We start from the raw sequence: 21,492 nt of genomic DNA on the forward strand, positions 1-21,492 counted from the left end.
TCCTCATAAGGAAGGTGCCCCAGCCCCGTAATCATCTTAGTCGCTCTCTTTTGCACCTCTTTTGCACTATGTCTTTTTTGAGATGCGGCGACCAGAACTGGACACAATACTCCAGGTGTGGCCTTACCATCGATTTGTACAACGGCATTATAATACTAACCGTTTTGTTCTCAATACCCTTCCTAATGATCCCAAGCATAGAATTGGCCTTCTTCACTGCCGCCGCACATTGGGTCGACACTTTCATCGACCTGTCCACCACCACCCCAAGATCTCTCTCCTGATCTGTCACAGACAGCTCAGACCCCATCAGCCTATATCTAAAGTTTTGATTTTTTGCCCCAATGTGCATGACTTTACACTTACTGACATTGAAGCGCATCTGCCATTTTGCTGCCCATTCTGCCAGTCTGGAGAGATCCTTCTGGAGCTCCTCACAATCACTTCTGGTCTTTACCACTCGGAAAAGTTTGGTGTCGTCTGCAAACTTAGCCACTTCACTGCTCAACCCTGTCTCCAGGTCATTTATGAAGAGGTTGAAAAGCACCGGTCCCAGGACAGATCCTTGGGGCACACCGCTTTTCACCTCTCTCCATTGTGAAAATTGCCCATTGACACCCACTCTCTGCTTCCTGGCCTCCAACCAGTTCTCAATCCACGAGAGGACCTGTCCTCTAATTCCCTGACTGTGGAGTTTTTTCAGTAGCCTTTGGTGAGGGACCGTGTCAAACGCCTTCTGAAAGTCCAGATATATAATGTCCACGGGTTCTCCCGCATCCTTTCCTTGTATCCTTTCCTTGTATGTCCTTGTATCGCAGCTGTGGTCTACCTGTAGGGCGCTTTCCTTGCACGAGTTCTCCATAGAGGAGATCCTTTGGGATCCGGCCATCATCCATTCTCACGACATGACCGAGCCAATGCAGGCGTCTCTGTTTCAGCAGTGCCTACATGCTAGGGATTCCAGCACGTTCCAGGACTGTGTTGTTTGGAACTTTGTCCTGCCAGGTGATGCAGAGAATGCGTCGGAGGCAGCGCATGTGGAAAGCGTTCAGTTTCCTCTCCTGTTGTGAGTGAAGAGTCCATGACTCGCTGCAGTACAGAAGTGTACTCAGGACGCAAGCTCTGTAGACCTGGATCTTGGTATGTTCCGTCAGCTTCTTGTTGGACCAGACTCTCTTTGTGAGTCTGGAAAACGTGGTAGCTGCTTTACCGATGCGTTTGTTTAGCTCGGTATCGAGAGAAAGAGTGTCAGAGATTGTTGAGCCAAGGTACACAAAGTCATGGACAACCTCCAGTTCATGTGCAGAGATTGTAATGCAGGGAGGTGAGTCCACATCCTGAACCATGACCTGTGTTTTCTTCAGGCTGATCATCAGTCCAAAATCTTGGCAGGCCTTGCTAAAATGATCCATGAGCTACTGGAGATCTTTGGCAGAGTGGGTAGTGACAGCTGCATCGTCGGCAAAGAGGACGTCACGCAGACATTTCAGCTGGACTTTGGACTTTGCTCTCAGTCTGGAGAGGTTGAAGAGCTTTCCGTCTGATCTGGTCCGGAGATAGATGCCTTCTGTTGCGGTTCCAAAGGCCTGCTTCAGCAGGACAGTGAAGAAAATCCCAAACAAGGTTGGTGCAAGAACACAGCCCTGCTTCACGCCGCTTCGGATGTCAAGGGGGTCTGATGTGGAGCCATCAAAGACAACAGTGCCCTTCATGTCCTTGTGGAAGGATCTGATGATGCTGAGGAGCCTGGGTGGACATCCAATCTTGGGGAGAATCTTGAAGAGGCCATCCCTGCTGACCAGGTTGAAGGCCTTCGTGAGATCTATGAAGGCTATAAAGAGTGGCTGTCGCTGTTCCCTGCATTTCTCCTGCAGTTGTCTAAGGGAGAATACCATATCAGTGGTGGACCTGTTGGCTCGGAATCCGCACTGTGATTCTGGATAAACGCTTTCTGCAAGTACCTGGAGCCTCTTTAGTGCAACTCGGGCAAACAACTTTCCTACAACGCTAAGGAGAGAGATGCCACGGTAGTTATTGCAGTCACCCCTGTCGCCTTTGTTCTTGTACAGCGTGATGATGTTTGCATCCCTCATGTCTTGAGGTAGTCCACCTTCTCTCCAGCAGACAGAGGATTTCATGCAGCTCAGTGACGATGATCTCTTTGCAGCACTTTAGGACTTCAGCAAGGATGCTGTCTTTTCCAGGTGCCTTGCCAAAGGCAAGGGAGTCCAGAGCCACGTGAAGTTCTTTCTAGGGTTGGTTCACTGTCAAGCTCCTCCAGCACAGGCAGGCACTCAATGTTGTTCAGCGCTTCTTCAGTGACTACATTTTCTCTGGAATATAGCTCAGAGTAGTGCTGCACCCAGCGTTCCATCTGCTGCGTCCGATCCTGGATGACCTTGCCTGTGGCAGACTTCAGAGGGGCAATTTTCTTCTGTGTTGGACCTAGGGCCTGCTTGATACCATCATACATCCCCTTGATGTTGCCTGTGTCAGCTGCTATCTGTATCTTGGAACAGAGCTGGAGCCAGTAGTCGTTAGCAAAACTCCTGGCAGTCTGCTGGACTTTGCTGCGAGCAGCTCGGAGGACCTGCAGGTTGCGCTCACTGGGACAGGCCTTGTATGCTGCTTGAGCTCTCCTCTTTTCCTCAATGACTGGTGTCAGCTCCTCAGAGTGGGCTTCAAACCAGTATGCCGCCTTGTTGGTCTTCTTGCCAAATATGGACAAGGCGTTGTTGTAAACGGCATTCTTGAAATGTTCCCATCTGTTGGATGCGTTTGCATCGACCGGGCCTGGAAGAGTTTCCTCAAGCGCTCGTGCAAATTCCTCCACTTTTCTCTGATCCCGGAGCAGTGGGATCATGTCAGTAAGCTTCAATGTAAGTAAGTGTAAAGTCATGCACATTGGAGCAAAAAATCAAAACTTCACAGATAGGCTGATCATGGGTTCTGAGCTGCCTGTGACAGATCAGGAGAGAGATCTTGGGGTGCTGGTGGACAGGTCGATGAAAGTGTCGACCCAAAGTGAGGCGGCAGTGAAGAAGGCCAATTCTATGCTTGGGATCATTAGAAAAGGTATTCAGAACAAAACGGCTAATATTATAATGGTATTGTGCAAATTGATGGTAAGGCCACACCTGGAGTATTGTGTCCAATTCTGGTCGCCACATGTCAAAAAGACATAGTGGAAATGGAAAAGGTGCAAAAGAGAGTGACTAAGATGATTACTGGGCTGGGGCACCTTCCTTATGAGGAAAGGCGTTTGGGCCTCTTCAGCTTAGAAAAGAGATGCCTGAGTGGGGACATGATTGAGACATACAAACTTATGCAGGGGATGGACAGAGTGGATAGAGAGATGCTCTTTACACTGTCACGTAACACCAGAACCAGGGGACAACCACTAAAATTGAGTGTTGGGAGAGTTAGAACTGACAAAAGAAAATATTTCTTTACTCAGCGTGTGATTGGTCTGTGGAACTCCTTGCCACAGGATGTGGTGATGGTGACTGGCCTGGACACCTTTAAAAGGGGATTGAACAAGTTTCTGGAGGAAAAATCCATTACAGGTTACAAGCCATGATGTGTATGTGCAACCTCCTGATTTTAGAAATGGGCTATGTCAGAATGCCAATGCAAGGGAGGGCACCAGGATGAGGTCTCTTGATATCTGGTGTGCTCCCTGGGGCATTTGGTGGGCCACTGTGAGATACAATAAGCTGGACTAGATGGGCCTATGGCCTGATCCAGTGGGGCTGTTTTTATGTTCTTACATCTGCAAAAGAAGGAACCCCTTTTGCTCGTTTCTGACACCCTCCCAGAAGCAAATGCCTGTTTGCCAACAACTGTTGCTTTCAGGTAACGGAAATAATAACTGTGACTTTCAGATGGCTTGCAGGTTTGCCAGCAACTGTTTTGTGAAGCCACTTTATTTATTTCAAAAGCCACTTCTTTATTATAAGAAGTCCCGTACTATAATGGCTAAGAGTGTGTCAGAGGCAGGAATGCCCTTCATTCAGTGCCTGTCTACCATTAAATTGCTGTACTGTGTAGGGCATTCATGTTTTCAAAACCAGTTTTGTCATTTCTGCAGATTTACACATTTTTGGTGCGCAGCTTTTTTTTTTAGTGTTCACTAAATGTTACTGAGTGAAGTGAATGTGAATGTTTGAAAGTGTGTGTGTGTGTGTGTGTGTGTGTGTGACATGAATACACTTTAGATCCTGGATTGGTTGCTACTCTCTGTTGACTGGACACTTGTTCGGGGTGATATGTGCAATTTCTCCCAGAAATTAGCCAATTAGTGCATGCCCTGCTTCATGTCTGTGGTGCCTGCACTGTTTTCCTGCCATGTGCCAAGTGGAGATCCTAAAAGGGGCAGCCCATGGAAGACACTGCATCCAGCCTGAAGGTTTGTTTGCACCTAGTGCCAGCATGGGATTGCTAAGGAAAAGCCCAGCACCAAGGTTCCCCCCCCCCCCGTGGCATCTTTCATCTCCTCCCCATGGCACTTGGCACCCAGCCAGATGGGCCTCTGGTACGTGTGGATCCTGACCCAGTGCCCAGCCTGGCAGACACTGACAGCACCGTTTACACCACAACCCTAAAATGAACTGAAGTCTGTTGATGGTCACAGCTCACAACAAAACCCTCCTCCACCCCAAATTGCACAGTAGTTTGACAAAAAAACTAAGATAGCAAGCAATCCTCCAAATCTGTTCAGAATTCCAATTTCTGTGTTTTCGGGTGGGGGGGGGGAGATGCTATAGCAGTGAAATCAGTTCACAACTGGCTAGAATGATATTGACAGGTGTACACCATGTTTCTGTAAAGGAGTCCTGTGCTCAAGTCTGGGTGTCATTCCTCAAAGAGGATGTTGTCGAGCTGGGAAAGGTGCAAAAGAGGGCAGCCAAAATGACCATAGGGCTGGGGCACCTTCCTGATGAGGAAAGGTGACCACATTTGGGACTTTTGAGCTGGAATGAAAGGAGGTGAAGGAGGGACAGGATTGAGACATAAAATGCCGCATAATGCAGAGAGTGAAGTTTTCATTCCTCTCTCACAGTACTAGAACTAGGCTGGGTCAGCCCATGAAACTGGCAGGAGATTTGGGGCAGTGCAGAATTAATCTGGGACATTTGCAGACACAAGGTGTGGAGACGACCCTTGGTTTAGGTGACTTTAAACAAGGACTAGACAAGCTGGTGGGGGAGAGATCTATTGCTGGCTATTATGTGTGGCATGTGTGTGCGCCATCCCTGGATTTGGGGACACTTGCAGGGGAGCAACAGTAGAAGGGATCTGCCTCTCCTCTCCTACTTGTGGGCTTCCCCATTTGGGGCAGCTGGTGGGCCACTGTGCAAAGCAGGCTGGATGGACCCACTAAGCCTGATCCAGCTGGGCTATTCGCATGCCATGTTAAATAAAAATACCTTCGCATGCCATTAAATAAAAATACCTTGAAGGAAGACAAATTTACTGTGGACTGCAGACTCAACAAGCGGATGTCATCTGGGAGCCACAAGGTTCCTACTTCCCCTGACACTAGGGCTGCTCTGCTGCTGTCCTTGGCAGTTCAACAGAAGGTCTATTTCACTTGCAAGGAAGTCTCCCCTACCCCGTCATATCACCCCTGCAGCACTGGATTAGAATTCCTCTTGTTCTTTGTGGGGAGGGTGTGGCATTTTCCCCTTGAGGCCAAGCTAAAGTGTTTGGGGCTCTAAAGTGAACTTGGGCAGAGTCAAAGGTTTCTAAATCATGAATGGGGAGATGAAGAGACCTTTTCTCCCATGCTTGTAACCCTAGAACTTTTGGTCAGCTCCTCATGTTGATTGGTGAGAGAGTCAAGACAGATGGAAGGAAGCTTTTCTTCCCCCCACTCATAATTCAGGTCTGGAATTCAGCGTGGATGGATGAATTCCCTGGACAAGGTGGTGGTGGAAAGGAGCTTAAATGGCTTTGAAAAGGGGTTAGGGAAACTCCTGATGGAAGAGGAGCAGGGGTCTACTCAGTGTCTCTTAGTTGTGATGGCTGTGTGGAACCTCCAACTGCAGAGGTAGGATACCACTGAATACCAGCTGCAAAGGGACAATAGCAGGAGCTCTATAGGACTTCATGCCCTGCTTCCCAGGGATACCTGGATGGGAAGGAGAATACTGACCTAGATGGGTCCCTGGCCTGATCCAGCAGGCTTTTCTTAGGTTCTTCTTCTCAGCCAGGGCTGTGTTCAACAGCACATGAAAAGGCAAGGGACAAAGTAGCACAGAGAGCGCTGGTTTGAGAAATGATTTAATGCTTATTGAAGGGTTAGAAAGAATTGCAAGGAAAGAAGAAAAGGAGTCTCCGGGATGGGGGAGAAGCTGGCTCCGGTTTTTAGAAGCACTTCCGGTGCACAATCGAAGGGCCAGCCTCGTCGTATTCTGGTTTGCTGATCCACATCTGCTGGAAGGTGGAGAGAGAAGCCAGGATGGAGCCTCCGATCCAGACAGAATATTTGCGCTCCGGAGGGGCAATGATCTGTCAAAACAGTTGCAAATGAAAGTTAACAAATGGAACAGGGAGTGTGTGAAGGAACGCAGAGGAACATGGCAAAATCTCAGTGTGAACTCACAATAGGTGCACAACTTCCCTGGGAAAATTCAGTGGTTCTGCACTGTGCTAAGTCTCTGGTACATGAATCTCAAAGGTGCAAAGAGAACCTCCACAGGAGAAAGCAAAGACCTGCTCAGGAAGGAGGGTTGCCAACATTTGAGTTGACAAGACCCAGCTTTTCTGCCCTTAACAGCCACTTGATCTGCAGGCTTTTGCAAGCCATAACGTTGATCACTAACCTCCTTGAAAATCTTTGCCTGCTGATTTCTGCATGACAAGCTACCATTAAAAACACAAAAGCAAGTCAGATCACTTTTTTCTGGTCAGTTGGCAACCTTAGAAGGAAAATGTATGATGATGGAGAAGCCAGTTCTAACCAGAGCTTCTGTCAGGTATCAGAACCTCTTGCCCTGTGCGGATGCAAATTAATGCAGATTGGTCCCAATTTGTACTACCCGAGCTGTTGCATTTGGAAGTTTTTTAAAATGCAAAATCCCAGAATTTTCCATTGGTCCAGCAGAGAAGGAGAAGCCAACTTTCCCACTGCAGACTGTGAGAAGGAAAAGAGATTCTAGTACTCAGGCAATTCCCTCCCAAAGCTGGCAGCAGGAACCAGAAGTGCACACTTCAATCTTTGCACACAGAGGGGGGCTGTGGTGACGTTGTCCTGCCAGACTGCAGGTGGGAAGAGGGTCTGTTAGGGGAAGAGACTTTCAACCCCAAAGCAAATATATCAGACGTGCCTTGATCTTCATTGTACTGGGAGCCAAAGCTGTGATTTCCTTCTGCATTCTGTCGGCAATCCCCGGGTACATGGTGGTGCCTCCGGAAAGGACATTGTTGGCATAGAGGTCTTTGCGGATATCAATGTCGCACTTCATGATGGAATTGTAGGTTGTCTCGTGAATGCCAGCAGATTCCATGCCTGTGGGGAAAGGGACAGATTCAGTGGCGGATCCATCCCCATTCAAAAAGCTGATTTAGGATTCCATCAGCACCAGCAGCTAACCATTGGTTTATCACTGTGAATGCCCCCTGATGATATTCTGGGGATTAAGTTCCACTTGTGGGAGAAACCTTAAAGTAGCCTTGCTTCACCAATTTTGTGCTCAGCTGGTAAGTGGGAAACATAAACGCCATTGTCAATGGCCTCCAATATGAGTCACACACTCCAATTTCCCTGGTTTCATATACTCATCCCTGCCACATCACTCTCTCCATTTTGGCCTGGGGGGGGGGCTACCTTGATAACATTTTGTCATTGTGTTTTGTTTTGCCACAGGATGTTGTGATAGTAGCTGGCAAAGCTGCTTTTAAAAAGGAAGTGAACAGGTTGATGGGAGAAAAATCCATCAAAGGTTACAAGACAGGGTAGCTGTATGCAACCTTAGAGCTAGCCCATCTCTGAATGCCAGCTGCAAGGCAGTGGCAACAGGATACATGGATCTTGTTGTCTTGTATGGTTCCTGGAGCATCTGGTGGGTCACTGTGAGATACAGGAAGCTGGACAAGATGCACCCTGGGCTTGATCCAGCAGAGTTCTTCTGATGCCATTCTCCCAAGTTCAGCTCCCTGGCCATGATCTCTAGAGTGGGGAATTGGAGGGAGCTGGTCTCTAGTGTGGACACACATTCATACGTGTATGAACACTAAGGCACTGGGAGGTGCCTACCCTTCCATTTCAACCAGTACAGTTATAGAGGGATGTTTGGAAGGTGAAGAACAAACAATTTTGTTTCTCAAGTACAGGCAACTTTAACAAAAAAAAAATCAAACATTCACTTGTTTGCTTCAAAGGTCTGTTTGATTGACAGTTGTAGATTCATGGCATATAGCCTGATCAGGCTGCATTGAGTCAAGGCGGACAGGCTCAGGCATCATAAGAATTAGATTATGACAAGTCTGTCCAGATTTTTCTCTGTGAAATGATGGAGGGCACAAGTCCAAATGTATTCTTCCTGCAGTTTAATTTGCCTTGATTATGTATTTTGTCCTAGCACCGAATTATACTGTAGGAATGGACCTCCCCTATGGGATTTATTCCAATGTTCAGACTGAAATGTCATAGCTGATTACCCAAAACTGATGGGAAAATTCACCTGATGAGTGAGTGAGTGAGTGAGTGAGTGAGTGAGTGAGTGAGTGAGTGAGTGAGTGAGTGAGTGACAGACAGACAGACAGACAGACAGACAGACAGACAGACAAAGAAAGAAAGAAAGAAAGAAAGAAAGAAAGAAACAAACAAACAAACAAACAAACAAACAAACAAACAAACAAACAAACCAGGAGAGGATAAGAATCTGCTGGGACAGCACCCAGAACTCCAACACTTTGGCCCCAGCCTGAAAGGTGTCCTTTGATTCTCCTTTTCATAATGGAGATGGGGACTCACCTATGAAGGATGGTTGGAAGAGGGTTTCCGGGCAACGGAATCGCTCATTGCCAATGGTGATGACTTGCCCATCAGGGAGCTCGTAGCTCTTTTCCAAGGAGGAAGAGGACGCTGCTGTGGCCATCTCGTTCTCAAAGTCCAGGGCGACGTAGCACAGCTTCTCCTTGATGTCACGCACAATTTCTCGTTCGGCTGTGGGAGGCAGAGGTGAGTCATATTGCAGATGGGTCAAGGTGAGGGGGATGCCTCAGGCAGGCAGACGAGGGACTTCTACATCAGAGAGGGCTCTTCTTAGGATACCACCTCCATCTAAAGCCAAGGGGATGGCGGCAAAGTGCAAGGCCTTCTCAGTTATGGCACCTTGTTGCTGGAATCAGCTACCAGAAGACTCGATGACAGGCCCCTTGTTACAAGGCTTCTGGTGGGGTTTAAAGACCTATCTGTTTCACTTGGCTTTTGAGGAGGGAAGATCTAGGGACCCTTTTAAACTCCTGTTGTTGCTTTATGTTATGTTAGAGCTGCTCTGCTCCAACTTTTAATTGTTAACTGTTTTAATTGGGTTTTTTTAAAATATGTTTTATTTCTTGTTGCACACTACTTTGAGTATTAGAAAAGTGGTATATAAATCATTTAAACAAACAAATATCAACACCTGCTCAAACTGAAACTTGTTTAGTATTCATTGCACAAGGGAGACTTGGGAGTTGTAATTGTGGAGGAAAGCTCCTTGTTGACAGGTTCTCGGGGCACTCCCCAAACTGAGATTTCCAGAATTCCTTGCAAGGAAACCATGTCAGCTCAGGCTCTTTAAAACTGGTTATCTATGCAGGGAAGACCTGCTGTGAGTTATACAAGGTGAACACTGAACATCACGCATGTGACACATGCAAAGAATGCAGACCAAACCCGTATCTTGACCTTCAAGATGCTCAACATGAAGCCAATCTATGCCCAGACATCCCAGTGCAGTGGAGATCCCCTTTGCTCCTTTCACACAGCCTTCACATATATGGGAGAGTGAACATGTTTTGCCATGTGTAGGTGGGTCTCCAGGTTGGAAAAAGCTGTCCTGAAGTAGCCCCGCATAAGTTGCAGGTGCCGGCCTGAGTGGTCCACTCCCTCCTTACCAGTGGTGACAAAGGAGTAGCCTCTCTCTGTAAGGATCTTCATGAGGTAGTCCGTCAGGTCGCGACCAGCCAGGTCAAGACGCATGATTGCGTGGGGCAGGGCGTAGCCTTCGTAAATGGGTACGTTGTGAGTGACACCATCACCGGAATCCAGTACAATACCTGGGGAGGAGAAGAAAAGAGAGCATTGACAAGGGCATGAATTGGGGCCCTCCTTTTTCCCCCTTTGTGTGCGAAATATGGCTCTGGAAAGATACACAAACCGCTGAGCATTTCATGGCAAAATGACACATGACAGGACCGTTGCATCCTGGACAACCATGTCCCAGTCAATTATAAACTGGACATTTACATCCTTCTTTTACCTCCCTCTTCATCCCAGCACAGCATCCCTCCAAGTGGCCGTTTGCTGATCTCCCCCTGGTGTTTCTCTTTAGACTGTGAGCTCCTTTGGGATAGGGAGGCAACTTCTAATTTGTCTTGCTTTGTAAACCACTCTGAGAATTTTTTAAAAACAAAGCTGTCTAGAGTAATAATAATTTGAACCACACTAACCTACATGGATGTAAAAAAGAACTCTAAGGGACCCCTCTAGGCAACCACTTTAGATGTGGAAGTGATCGGACCTCAAGAGCTGGGGCACTTGACACCATGACCCCTGATGACTGCCTGCCCCCAAAAGAAGCTTCTGAATCCCCAAACAACACTTGTCAAGTCAAACGCACAGTTTGGCCCCACCAGGCTTGGTTTACTACCACTGTTTTGTAGATGGCAGCCTTGTGGAGAAGGAGGCGGTGGAATCTGGGTTGGGATCACACCATGACATGGGTGCAGGAGGGTTTCAAATGTCTTTGTCCCTGGCTGTTAGGGATTCTGAACCTCTCTGGAGGAAGGAGATCCTAGACCAGTGCTCTTTAGCCTTGGGTCCCCATTACAATGGGGTCACAAAGCCTCAGTTGTGGGGTCGCGGCAACTTATAGGAATGAAAAAGGTTGAAGACCATTGGACCTCACCACCTCACCACCAGGTAAAGGGGGAGGCACTGTTTGTATCTCTTCAGATACTAGGAGATGGTGTCCCAGTCCTGCTCAGATTGTTAGCAATTGGGCTGAAATAGCTTTCACTAGTGCCAGGCTTCAGGGTAACTTTTTCTGCTCTCTAATAAGAATATTTGGTTACAGTGGACAGTGCTGGGAGGGCATAACAGGGGTGGCAACAGGGGCAGGGTTGGGTGGATAGGGTCCTGGGAGTGGGGTGGGATCAATGGTGGGTCTCTTGGCTCAGCTGCTGATGGACATTCTCCTTTAGCAGCTAACTATCCCTAGTGGCTGAGGATGGGAGGAGCAGTAAGGCCTGGGAGGGTTCCCCTACCCGTTTACCTCTGAATTCCTCCAGCTTCAGAATTCTCAGCAGATTTGCTAATATGAGATGGGTTAATATGAAGCTATTTTGGTGTTTTGAATGAGGAGTGCACAGCTAGCCTCTTGGCAAACAGTAGCCCTGCCACCCAGAATGGCAGTCATCATCCCATCCCCCCCCCCATCCCGGGTTCGGGCTGTGGGACAGAAGGAACTGGATGCGAAAGCAGTCAAAGTCTGCTGCACAGAAGGCCCTGAGATTCAGTGTCCTCCCCCAGGCAGGAAAGCAGTTTGCATACAAAGAGGTTATGGATTCCTTCCCAAACCTGCTGTGAATTTCTATTTCTGAACACCAAGGAGAAAAGCCACATTCTCACCTGTGGTACGACCAGATGCATAAAGGGACAAGACAGCTTGGATGGCGACGTACATGGCAGGGACGTTAAAGGTTTCAAACATAATCTAGGAGGGGGGAAAAGGAGAATAAACAGCAGTGCAGAGGCCAGGTGGAGAAGCCTGCAGCAGCCCCCTGCAACAGACCAGAGCATGGTCTATACTTGAGCCCCTCCCCACCATGGGAGCGTCCTCTGAGAACGCTAATTTATGAGACTTTTGATGCCTGAAAGTGCTGCCGGCACCTTCTCCCACTGATGGCATCAACAGGGTGCCATCTCGAGGGATGTTCTCCTGTGCACACGGGGCTGCACTGCACAAAAGCATGGCAGTGCTCTTGCACGGCAACTGCTTCTCTCCCTGGATCTTGAGCAGGAGAACTTCCTCAAGGCTTGTGCCCTGTAGGCTGCTTTCCTCTGTCTCAGACTCTGCTGCCATGCATATGACCCAAAATCCACCCCCTGAAGCTCACATGTAGGCTCCCATTGTAGGCTCACATGACTGCAATTTGATATTAAAATGTGCTTCAATCCATTTGGACTATGAACTCACATGCACTTTTAAAGTGCGCATTTTGATTGTTTTCCAATTGGGCCAGACCTGCCTCAAAGTGACCCCCCCCAATATGCTAAGGTTGCCTCTTGCGCACAGCCTTTCTCCTATGCACAGGCCACGCCTGAAGCATGTGCCAGAACAGTGCATGTGGTCATTACAATGGGCAGTCCAGACTCCCACTGTGCTGCCTTTGGACCTGAGGAGCTCCCTGCAACTGCCTCTCACACAACTGCCCCACCATGCCTTGCAGCATGGCAAAGGATCCTTTGGCACTCTGGCAGATAGCATGTAACTCAATTACACTAGCTGCTCCTAAAGAGCAGGAGGTCTGGTCTAGAGGGTAGAGCCTCCGTTAGCCTGAAGATAACATCAGAAGGTCACCAGTTCAAGGACACCGGCAGCTCCCTGAACAGCTGAGAACGCGAGAACTTGAAGCAGCTGACAAGCCCAGCTGAGTGATTCCACCTGCTCTTGGTCTTGGCTGCCCTCCATGTGAGAGATGGAGCTGCTCGTCAGCCTGCATGGGAGGCCAGAAGTGAGACCAAACCAGGAAGTTCCATTCTGAAATGTTGTTGGTTCTTGAAAGAGAGAACCTCTATGATTGTAAAAATCCCCTTGAGGGGTTTAGAAACGCCTGCCTATGTAAACCGCCTTGAATAAAGTCAGAGGAGTAATCCAATGACCAGAAAGGCGGTATCTAAATACTGAGTTATTTATTATTATTATTATTAATAAGAGACACTGTTGCCTGTTCTGAGCTTTTGCTCCAGCAGCAGAACAAAAAGATTCCTCCTTTTGCCCAGCAGCCGCCTTGGCACTCTGGCACTGCCAGGTCAGAGAGGGCTCACCTGAGTCATCTTTTCCCGATTGGCTTTGGGGTTCAGGGGTGCCTCTGTGAGTAGCGTGGGGTGTTCCTCGGGAGCCACTCGCAGTTCGTTGTAGAAAGAGTGGTGCCAGATCTAGACAAAATGGAGAGACAAGAGCTGGTCAGAGTCGACCGCTAGGCAGGCAGACTTCCCCCCCCAACTGCCTTGGAGTGGCAGGGGTAGCCTGAGTTAGTGACTTAGAAAACACTCCAGCCTTCCAGGCAGTTGTGCATCTATGGAACATGGTGCTCGTGGTAAGCACTGAAATTGCACTCAAAGTTCAGACAGGGAAGGGGAGCTCATGGGGTGGGAAGCCAGCCCTGTCCATCCCACCAAGTGAATTTATTCAGCAAACTCCATAGAGACGTGGAGATCATGGGGTGGGAAGACAGCCCTGTTCTGCAAAAAATGATTCCCTTTCCAACTAGCATTGGGTTTTTGCAACGCCAACGTTTCAGGTATATGGAAGCACTTTGAATTTTTTCTGCAGGCATTTACCTCTTTTTAGAGGTCTCCTGAAACAGGTGCAAAAATGCACCATTGGCTGTGGTGTGGAAAGGTAGGTAGAATACGAGAATACTACCTACATCATAGGTAGAATACGAGAAAGTTTGCACCTGGTGCCCTCCTTCAAGTGGCACCCTGGACAGATGTCCCCACTTGCCACACCCTAGATACGCCACTGCCCCCAGGTCTTTGGGTTTACTATGGCATGCCCAGCTGAAGGAGCCACTGAGACACTTCATATATTCAAGATGCATTTTTATTTCATTGCTATTTTAGGTGCTTCCTGGTGAGACACACTATCAATTTCCCTTGGCAGTGAGGCATGATGAGATTTTCCTTCAACTATATTTTTCCCCATTTTAACATGAAGCCTTCCATTAAAAAAAACCCCAGAACTGAAAGAGGAGCTGGCTTTCTCAGCACACCTTCTCCATGTCGTCCCAGTTGGTGATGATGCCGTGCTCGATGGGGTATTTGAGGGTGAGGATTCCTCTCTTGCTCTGGGCCTCGTCCCCCACGTAGCTGTCTTTCTGGCCCATCCCCACCATCACACCCTAGGGTGTCAAGAAGAGAAACATTATCACCCCCTGGTCACTCCCAGCCAGGCAAGGCAGCCATCTCCTCTAAATCTGGTGTACCATTGATGCCCATTCACTCTACTTCTTCATCATCAGACTTCAGAATAAGAACATAAGAACATAAGAACATAAGAACAGCCCCACTGGATCAGGCCATAGGCCCATCTAGTCCAGCTTCCTGTATCTCACAGCGGCCCACCAAATGCCCCAGGGAGCACACCAGATAACAAGAGACCTCATCCTGGTGCCCTCCCCTACATCTGGCATTCTGACTTAACCCATTCCTAAAATCAGGAGGTTGCGCATACACATCATGGCTTGTACCCCATAATGGATTTTTCCTCCAGAAACTTGTCCAATCCCCTTTTAAAGGCGTCTAGGCTAGACGCCAGCACCACATCCTGTGGCAAGGAGTTCCACAGACCGACCACGCGCTGAGTAAAGAAATATTTTCTTTTGTCTGTCCTGAAACTGTTCTGTTCTGAATCTGTCAGAATCTGTTCTGTTCTGTGTTAAGCAAGTAGCTCCCCCCCTTTCAGGAAGGATAATCTTTTAAAATCACTGAGTCAGAGAGTAGCATCATAATCATAGTGACTAGCAGTGCGAGCTGTGAGCCAGGGTAACTTCAGCCACAAGCTCCCCAAAGCTGCAGTCCTATGCACAATTCCTGGAAGTAAGCCTCATTGAACACAATGGAACTTACTTCTGAGGAGGCACACCTAGGATTGTGTGGAAAGGGGCTTCAGGCAAACCGTTCTGCCTCTCAACCCTATTCTGCAACATGGGTAGGATAACAGGCCAGCCTTGCTTACAAGGATCTGTTGTAAGAGTGGCCGAGATCTGCCACTGAAAGGCCTTGAAACACCTGAAAAGCTGAGCGCTGCTATTAGCAGATCTAGACAAGGTGTCTCAAGAGAGACACCAAGCCTGTGAACTCAGCCTGGTTCCGGAAATCAGGAGTGATCAGTGGGAGCACCCTGTGGGAAAGGCCTAAAGACCCCACCACCACCTGCCCTCCAGCGGCCACCTTTGCAAGTTAATTACAGTTGCTCAGTGTCCCATAAGAGTGCAAGACCAAGAACCAATGCAGGCTGGCTCCTGAATGGCTCTGCTTTTAGGCCAGGAGTCCCTCTCTGCAGGGTTCTGCGAGCACGTCGGCACCAGCCCAATATCCATGCATGAAAATCCCTGCAGCAGCAGCAACAGCAGCAGATCTAACCCTGTGCATGGGCGCAAGCAGTGTGCTATCTCTCTTCCCTGTCGAGCTGGAGGAGCTTTGAAGCAAAAGCCGCCATCGGCACCATCACCCTTCAATATCCTGGTCGATCAGGTGGTTGCACAGCCAGGTCAAATCACAGGACAGCAAACAACCAGAATCCTTCCCATTCGGCCACCATCACATTAACAGGCAGAAGGAGCCAATGGCTAGCGGAAGCTGCAAGTGCCACTGCCTAAGATGGAGTCATTTTCTTGAGCTCAGATTCATCACAAGACCCGTAAGTCACTGGAGGCCAGCAGCAGCCAGTGACCAACGTGCTCAACAAATGCTCTCTTGTCATCAAATCATCTTCCAGCCTCTTCCCTGTGTGACTCTGGGCAAAAGGATAACTGGAACACTCCATCAAATCAGGCTGGCCACACCGCGCATTCAGAAGCCCCTCCCCCATGGGCTTGAAACACCCAGGATTTTGCACCCAGCACTGTTATTCAGAAAGCATTCTGGGGGGCGGGGTGTTGATCCACTAACCTGGTGACGTGGGCGACCCACAATGGATGGGAACACCGCACGGGGAGCGTCGTCTCCGGCAAAGCCGGCCTTGCACAGCCCAGATCCATTGTCGCACACAAGGGCGGTTGTCTCTTCTTCGCACATGATGGAGAGCTGAGGCAGTGTAGTGCAGGGGGACCTGGGAGAGGCAAGGCAGTCAAGGAAGACACATTTGTTTAGCGAGGCAGAGCCAAGGACTGTGCAGAGGATTTATTTCCCAGTTAAGTTGTGGAAGGAGCACGTTTTGGCAGGCAGAGATCTGTCAGGGCCGGTTTAGAGTCAATTGGATCATAAGTGGGAGCCACGCCAGTCTTGTCAAATACACACAGCAACACATTGCGATGGACATTTTGAATTTTTTTTCCTAAACCAAAAGTAAAATTAACATTTTTACTAAGGTCCCAATCCTATAGAATTTTCCAGGGCCGGTGCTGCATGCCAATGGGGTGTGTGCTGCATCCTTTGGTGGAGAGGCAGTCACAGAGGTCTCCTCAATGTTAGGGAACATTTGTTCCCTTGCCTCCAGGCTGCATTGCAGCTGCACCGAAACTGAAAAGTTGGATAGGGTTGGGCCCTAAATCATTTCACAGTCACTAAAACAAGAGGTTTTGCAACTATTTCCTTTCCAAAGGTGAGCTACACATTTTGTTTGCTTGCTTGTTTGAAGGCTGACATGTCTACCATTTGGTAGTAAAATGTGCTTAGATCCATTTGGGCCATTAACTCACATGCACATTTTAAGCACCCATTTTGATTGCTTTCCTTTCTACCAGAGAGACAGAAATAACATTTATTATAGACTTTATAATTCCAAGATTCTATAGGCCTTGGCACTGAACCTGGGACCCCGCAAAAAATCTTCCCAGTTGGGCCCTGCAGCTCTGAAGTCCAGTCCTGTCTACTGAGACACTTACTTACTGAGAATCCTTACTACTGAGTAAGCACCCAGCCAGCAGGCAGAGCTGGGACAGTTATCAAGCAGCCAACAGAACCAACCAACCTGCTGCCCTACCATAAGTCCTAGAGGGCATATATATGCTATAGCAGTGGTTTCTAAACATTTGAGCATCGGAACCCACCTAAAAAGTTTCATGTGCTCAAGGCTGTATGGCTATAATGGTGATTGGGCAGTAGTGCTCTCCTCCCCAAGTAGCAGGTTATTTAATTCTTGATGCACAGAGCCTAATGTACTCTGTACCACCAAAAATTGGCTACTGGTGGGCCATGGACCCACAGTCTGAGAACCACTGCGCTATCGGCTTCTTAGGTTATTTCAGCAATCATTCTCTCTCCACAGGGAACCCTGGGAACTATAATGGCGTAAGGCTGCAGGCCTGTCCACACTTTCTTGTGAATAAGTCTCATTGAGTACAATGGGATTTTCTTCTGAGTATACCTGCCTAGGATTGCACTGTTACTCTGTATAGGGAACTCTGACAGGATGAGAAGCGTAGTCAGCAAACTGCAACTTCTAGGACTGGAAGTCATGACAGCTTAAGCAGCATAAAACTGTGACACATTTTGTCCTGCAGTTCTACCTGCCAAGAATTTGTCTTATTAACCCCTTTGCATCTTTGTACACCTTTACATCCTGGAGCAACAAAAATTGCAATTTGAATATTTGCCAATTGCCACATCATAAAAAGTACATAACGGAACTGGAAAAGGTGCAGAAGAGAGTGCCCAAAATGATTGCTATGCTGGGGCACTGCCATTGTGAGGAAAGGCTGCAGCATTTAGGGCTCTTCAGCCTAGAAAAGAGGCGCCTGAGGGGGTCATGATTGAGACATACAAAATTATGCAGTGGATGAATAGAGTGGATAGAGAGAGGTTCTTTTCCCCCCTCATATAACACCAGAATCAGAGGACATCCACTAAAATTGAGTGTTGGGAGAGTTAGGACAGACAAAAGAAAATATTTCTTTATCCAGCATGTAATTAGTCTGTGGAACTCCTTGCCACAGGATGTAGTGATGGCATCTGGCCTGGATGCCTTTCAAAGGGGATTGGACAGATTTCTAGAAGAAAAGTCCATCACAGGTTACAAGTAATGGTGAGTACACACAACCTCCTGGTTTTAGAAGTAGGCTACCCCAGAATGCCTAGTGCAAGTGAGTGGCAACGGGATGCAGATCTTTCATTGTCTTGTGTGCTCCTGGAAGCATCTGGTGGGCCACTGTGAGATAACAGGAAACTGGACTAGATGGGCTTTTGGCCTGACCCAGTGAGGCTCTTCTTATGTTCTTATATGTTCAAGCAATTGACAGCACCCTAACCCTCAAAGCAGGAGAATGCATCAAATGAAATCAGTGGAACCAGGGAGGGTTCCAGCAAAGGCATCCTTGCATCCTCTTGAGTTACGGGGGACAAGGCCATGCCAGGTGGTCTTGGGGTGACGCTGGTCACTATATTTTGTCATTTTAAAAAACTGGTTTGGGATCCAATCTCAGTAACAGGACAAGTGAAAATGCATCAGGTCCTCAGGAACACAACAACCCTTGAGCTTGAGTGACTGGAAAAGCAGGCTGGACACAGTCACAGAGACTGGGATTCTTAACAACCAGGAGCCATAGTCCATATACAGACCCTCTATGTCTCACAGTAATTTGATCTGTCTTTTCCAGCACCAGACACCAAAGACAGGCAACAGGATTCACACCTGCTTGTGAGCTTCTGCTGGGATCTACCTAGTTGGTGCTGGACACTGGGCAAGTTCTTGCAAGGCAGTTCAGCACCCTGAACTGCACAACCAGCAACCATCTCCCTTCAAGGTCCACAGCTCTGGCATCAAATTTGAACATTTCCAGTTTCATCCCTGGCTAATATGGTGCCCTGCCCCGGGGGGGGGGGGGAAGGAGAATTCTAACCAGCCCCCCTCCCCCTCAAAGCTGGTTTCCTCCATTTGTGGCATTCACCCAGCAAGCTCAGAAAATGACTTAAACTGAACAGGCAACATCAGATGAAAAGCTGGCCACTCAACATAAGAAGAGCCCCGCTGGATCAGGCCAAAGGCCCATCTAGTCCAGCTTCCCATATCTCACAGTGGCCCACCAAATGCCCCAGGGAGCACACAAGACAACAGACACTACCTGTGTCCTGGTGCCCTCCCCTGCATCCAGCAATCAGAGGCAGCCTGCCTCTAAAACCAAGAGCTTGCACATACCTACTATGACTTGTAACTTGTAATGAACTTTTTCTCCAGAAATTTGTCCAATTCCCTCTTAAAGGCATCCAGGCAAGACACCATCACTACCTCCTGTGGCAAAGAGTTCCACAGACTAATTACATGCTGAGTAAAGAAATATTTTCTTCTATCTGTCCTAACTCTCCCAACACTCAATTTTAGTGGATGTCCCCTGGTTCTGGTGTTATGTGAGAGTGTAAAGAGCATATCCCTATCCACTCTGTCCATCCCCTGCATGGTTTTGTATGTCTCAATTATGTCCCCCCTCAGGCACCTCTTTTCTAGACTGAAAAGCCCCAAACGCAGTAGCCTTTCCTCATAAGGGGTGCACTAGCTTGTGGCTGTTTTTCAAACACCACGTCAACTAGAAAAACATCCTGATTTCAGTCTCATTCAGAATTAAATGAATGTACTTTTGGGAATGCTGTAACAAAATCATCTCCAAAGATGGAGTAACCCTAAGACTGTCCCAGGTCATATGCAGACAAGAGGGTTAGATTCTTGTCTCAGGCGAGAGCCTAGTAGAAACCTCTCAGCTTGGGCACAGGACCTTTTCCAACACTTTGCTCTATATCAAATAAAACTAGATAAACTTGCCCCTGAGCAGGTGCAGAGTGCATTATCTTTAATTGCTATGAGTTTTCACACACTAAAGACAAGATCTTTAGCCAGGTGCTTCTGAACAGACAGGAGCCCCAGGGTCTAGTTTCCTTAAACCATCCTGTTTTCATGAAATGCCATAGGTCTGGCATGATCAGAATCCTGAATTCTCAAGATTGTTCTCTGACCATCCTAAATCTTCCAGGAATGACCAACAACTTCTGACCTTTCTACTCATCTGGAAAGCAGTGAGCATGAATCAGAGAGTGAGGGTGGCATGCCGCTCCAGTCTGGATGAATGTAAACAGAAACAAGAGGTACAGCACATGCTTTTCCCAAAAATGGAAATAATCTTTCCAGCCCCTGGCTTCCAAAGGGAAAAAAGGGGGGGAAAGGCCACTCCCCACATTTTTCCTCAAGATCTGAACACAACACGCTGCTTTTGTAATGTTAAGAAAAATGAAGCGGTCAGATCTTAAGTACCGCTGATCCCATTGCAACCAGCACCGAAAAGAACACAGCTGTATATATTGAATCAAGACTTTAGAGGGAAGGAAAAACCCAAGCAGCCAACAACACATGGATAGCCCATCTCAAGAGGTTCAACAGTCACAGGAACATTCACTCAAATCTCTTTCAGCTTTTCCTAAAAATGTTTCCCAACTATGAAATTCCATTGTTTTGCCTGGTGTATTTGACAGATTCCCTTTGCAGCATCTGTATACCAGACTGTTTGTCAGCTCTGCAAGGCACAGGATCCTGGCATCTGTCTGCAAGAAAGGCTGAAGGCAGCCACACACGCACCCATGGGACAGCAGTGGCAGAGCAGAAGCATTCCTTGCTCCTCTTGCAATTAATGCTTTCGAAGGAGAGAGACACCCCCCCCCCCATTCACAAAAACCAAAAGAGAGCAAGGGCAGTCAGTGCTTCAATGGAGTCACAGAGCTTAGGGCTCTGTGTCCCCAAAAGTCCCTCTGGAGTCACTGGAAGAAAGAGGTCTGAGATAGACAGAGAAAATCATGCAATGGTTTCTCAGCCCATTGTACAGTTCCCAAAGAAGCACATGCAAGGAGCAAGAAGGCAGGGGCCATCCAAGGCCGACTTAGCAACAACATGTTTTGATCAGCCTCTCTGTGACCGTCCCAGGACTGTGGTGCTGCTTCCCTTCTGACCCTGCAAGAGTGCTGGTGGCGCAAGCATGCATCTGACTGTGACTACTCACCGAGTGCACTGGGGAGCTCCTTTCCTCGGGGACTCTGTTCCGACGATGCCTTCTGTATAAATACCAGCTAGACTATAAAACTTCAGAGGCGGATCTTCCCCACACTAAGACCCTAAAAAGGCCAACGGATAGTCTGTTGGCCATATAAGGTGTTTTATTTCATTATATTGACCTTGGGCTGGTGGTAGCACAGACCGGCCCAGTGAATTATTAGTGCCAGAAAAATGTATGCAGGGAAAAAAAAAACCTTGGAAGGCAACGCCCTTTTTGGTGAATCTGCTCCTTTTATGCTACACTCCGATAAACAAGCCAGGGGTAACTCCTTATAAGCTGCACTGGAAAAGGAAGTCGCAG

General features: G+C 48.1%; 1 protein-coding gene across 1 annotated transcript; it reads right to left on the reverse strand.

Annotated features, from left to right (window-relative positions):
• Positions 1 to 6,272: 6,272 nt before the first annotated feature.
• Positions 6,273 to 21,207, reverse strand: ACTG2 (actin gamma 2, smooth muscle). The gene is made up of 9 exons (XM_066639795.1): positions 21,139 to 21,207; positions 16,112 to 16,271; positions 14,212 to 14,340; positions 13,262 to 13,372; positions 11,843 to 11,927; positions 10,108 to 10,269; positions 8,981 to 9,172; positions 7,332 to 7,513; positions 6,273 to 6,513 (listed from the first exon to the last, which is right to left on the reverse strand). Exons 2-9 carry the CDS (start codon positions 16,235 to 16,237, stop codon positions 6,370 to 6,372), a joined length of 1,131 nt encoding a protein of 376 aa, XP_066495892.1. The 5' UTR covers positions 16,238 to 16,271; positions 21,139 to 21,207; the 3' UTR covers positions 6,273 to 6,369.
• Positions 21,208 to 21,492: the final 285 nt, after the last annotated feature.

Source organism: Tiliqua scincoides, chromosome 11 (assembly GCF_035046505.1).
Source record: "Tiliqua scincoides isolate rTilSci1 chromosome 11, rTilSci1.hap2, whole genome shotgun sequence".
Classification (NCBI taxonomy): domain Eukaryota; kingdom Metazoa; phylum Chordata; class Lepidosauria; order Squamata; family Scincidae; genus Tiliqua; species Tiliqua scincoides.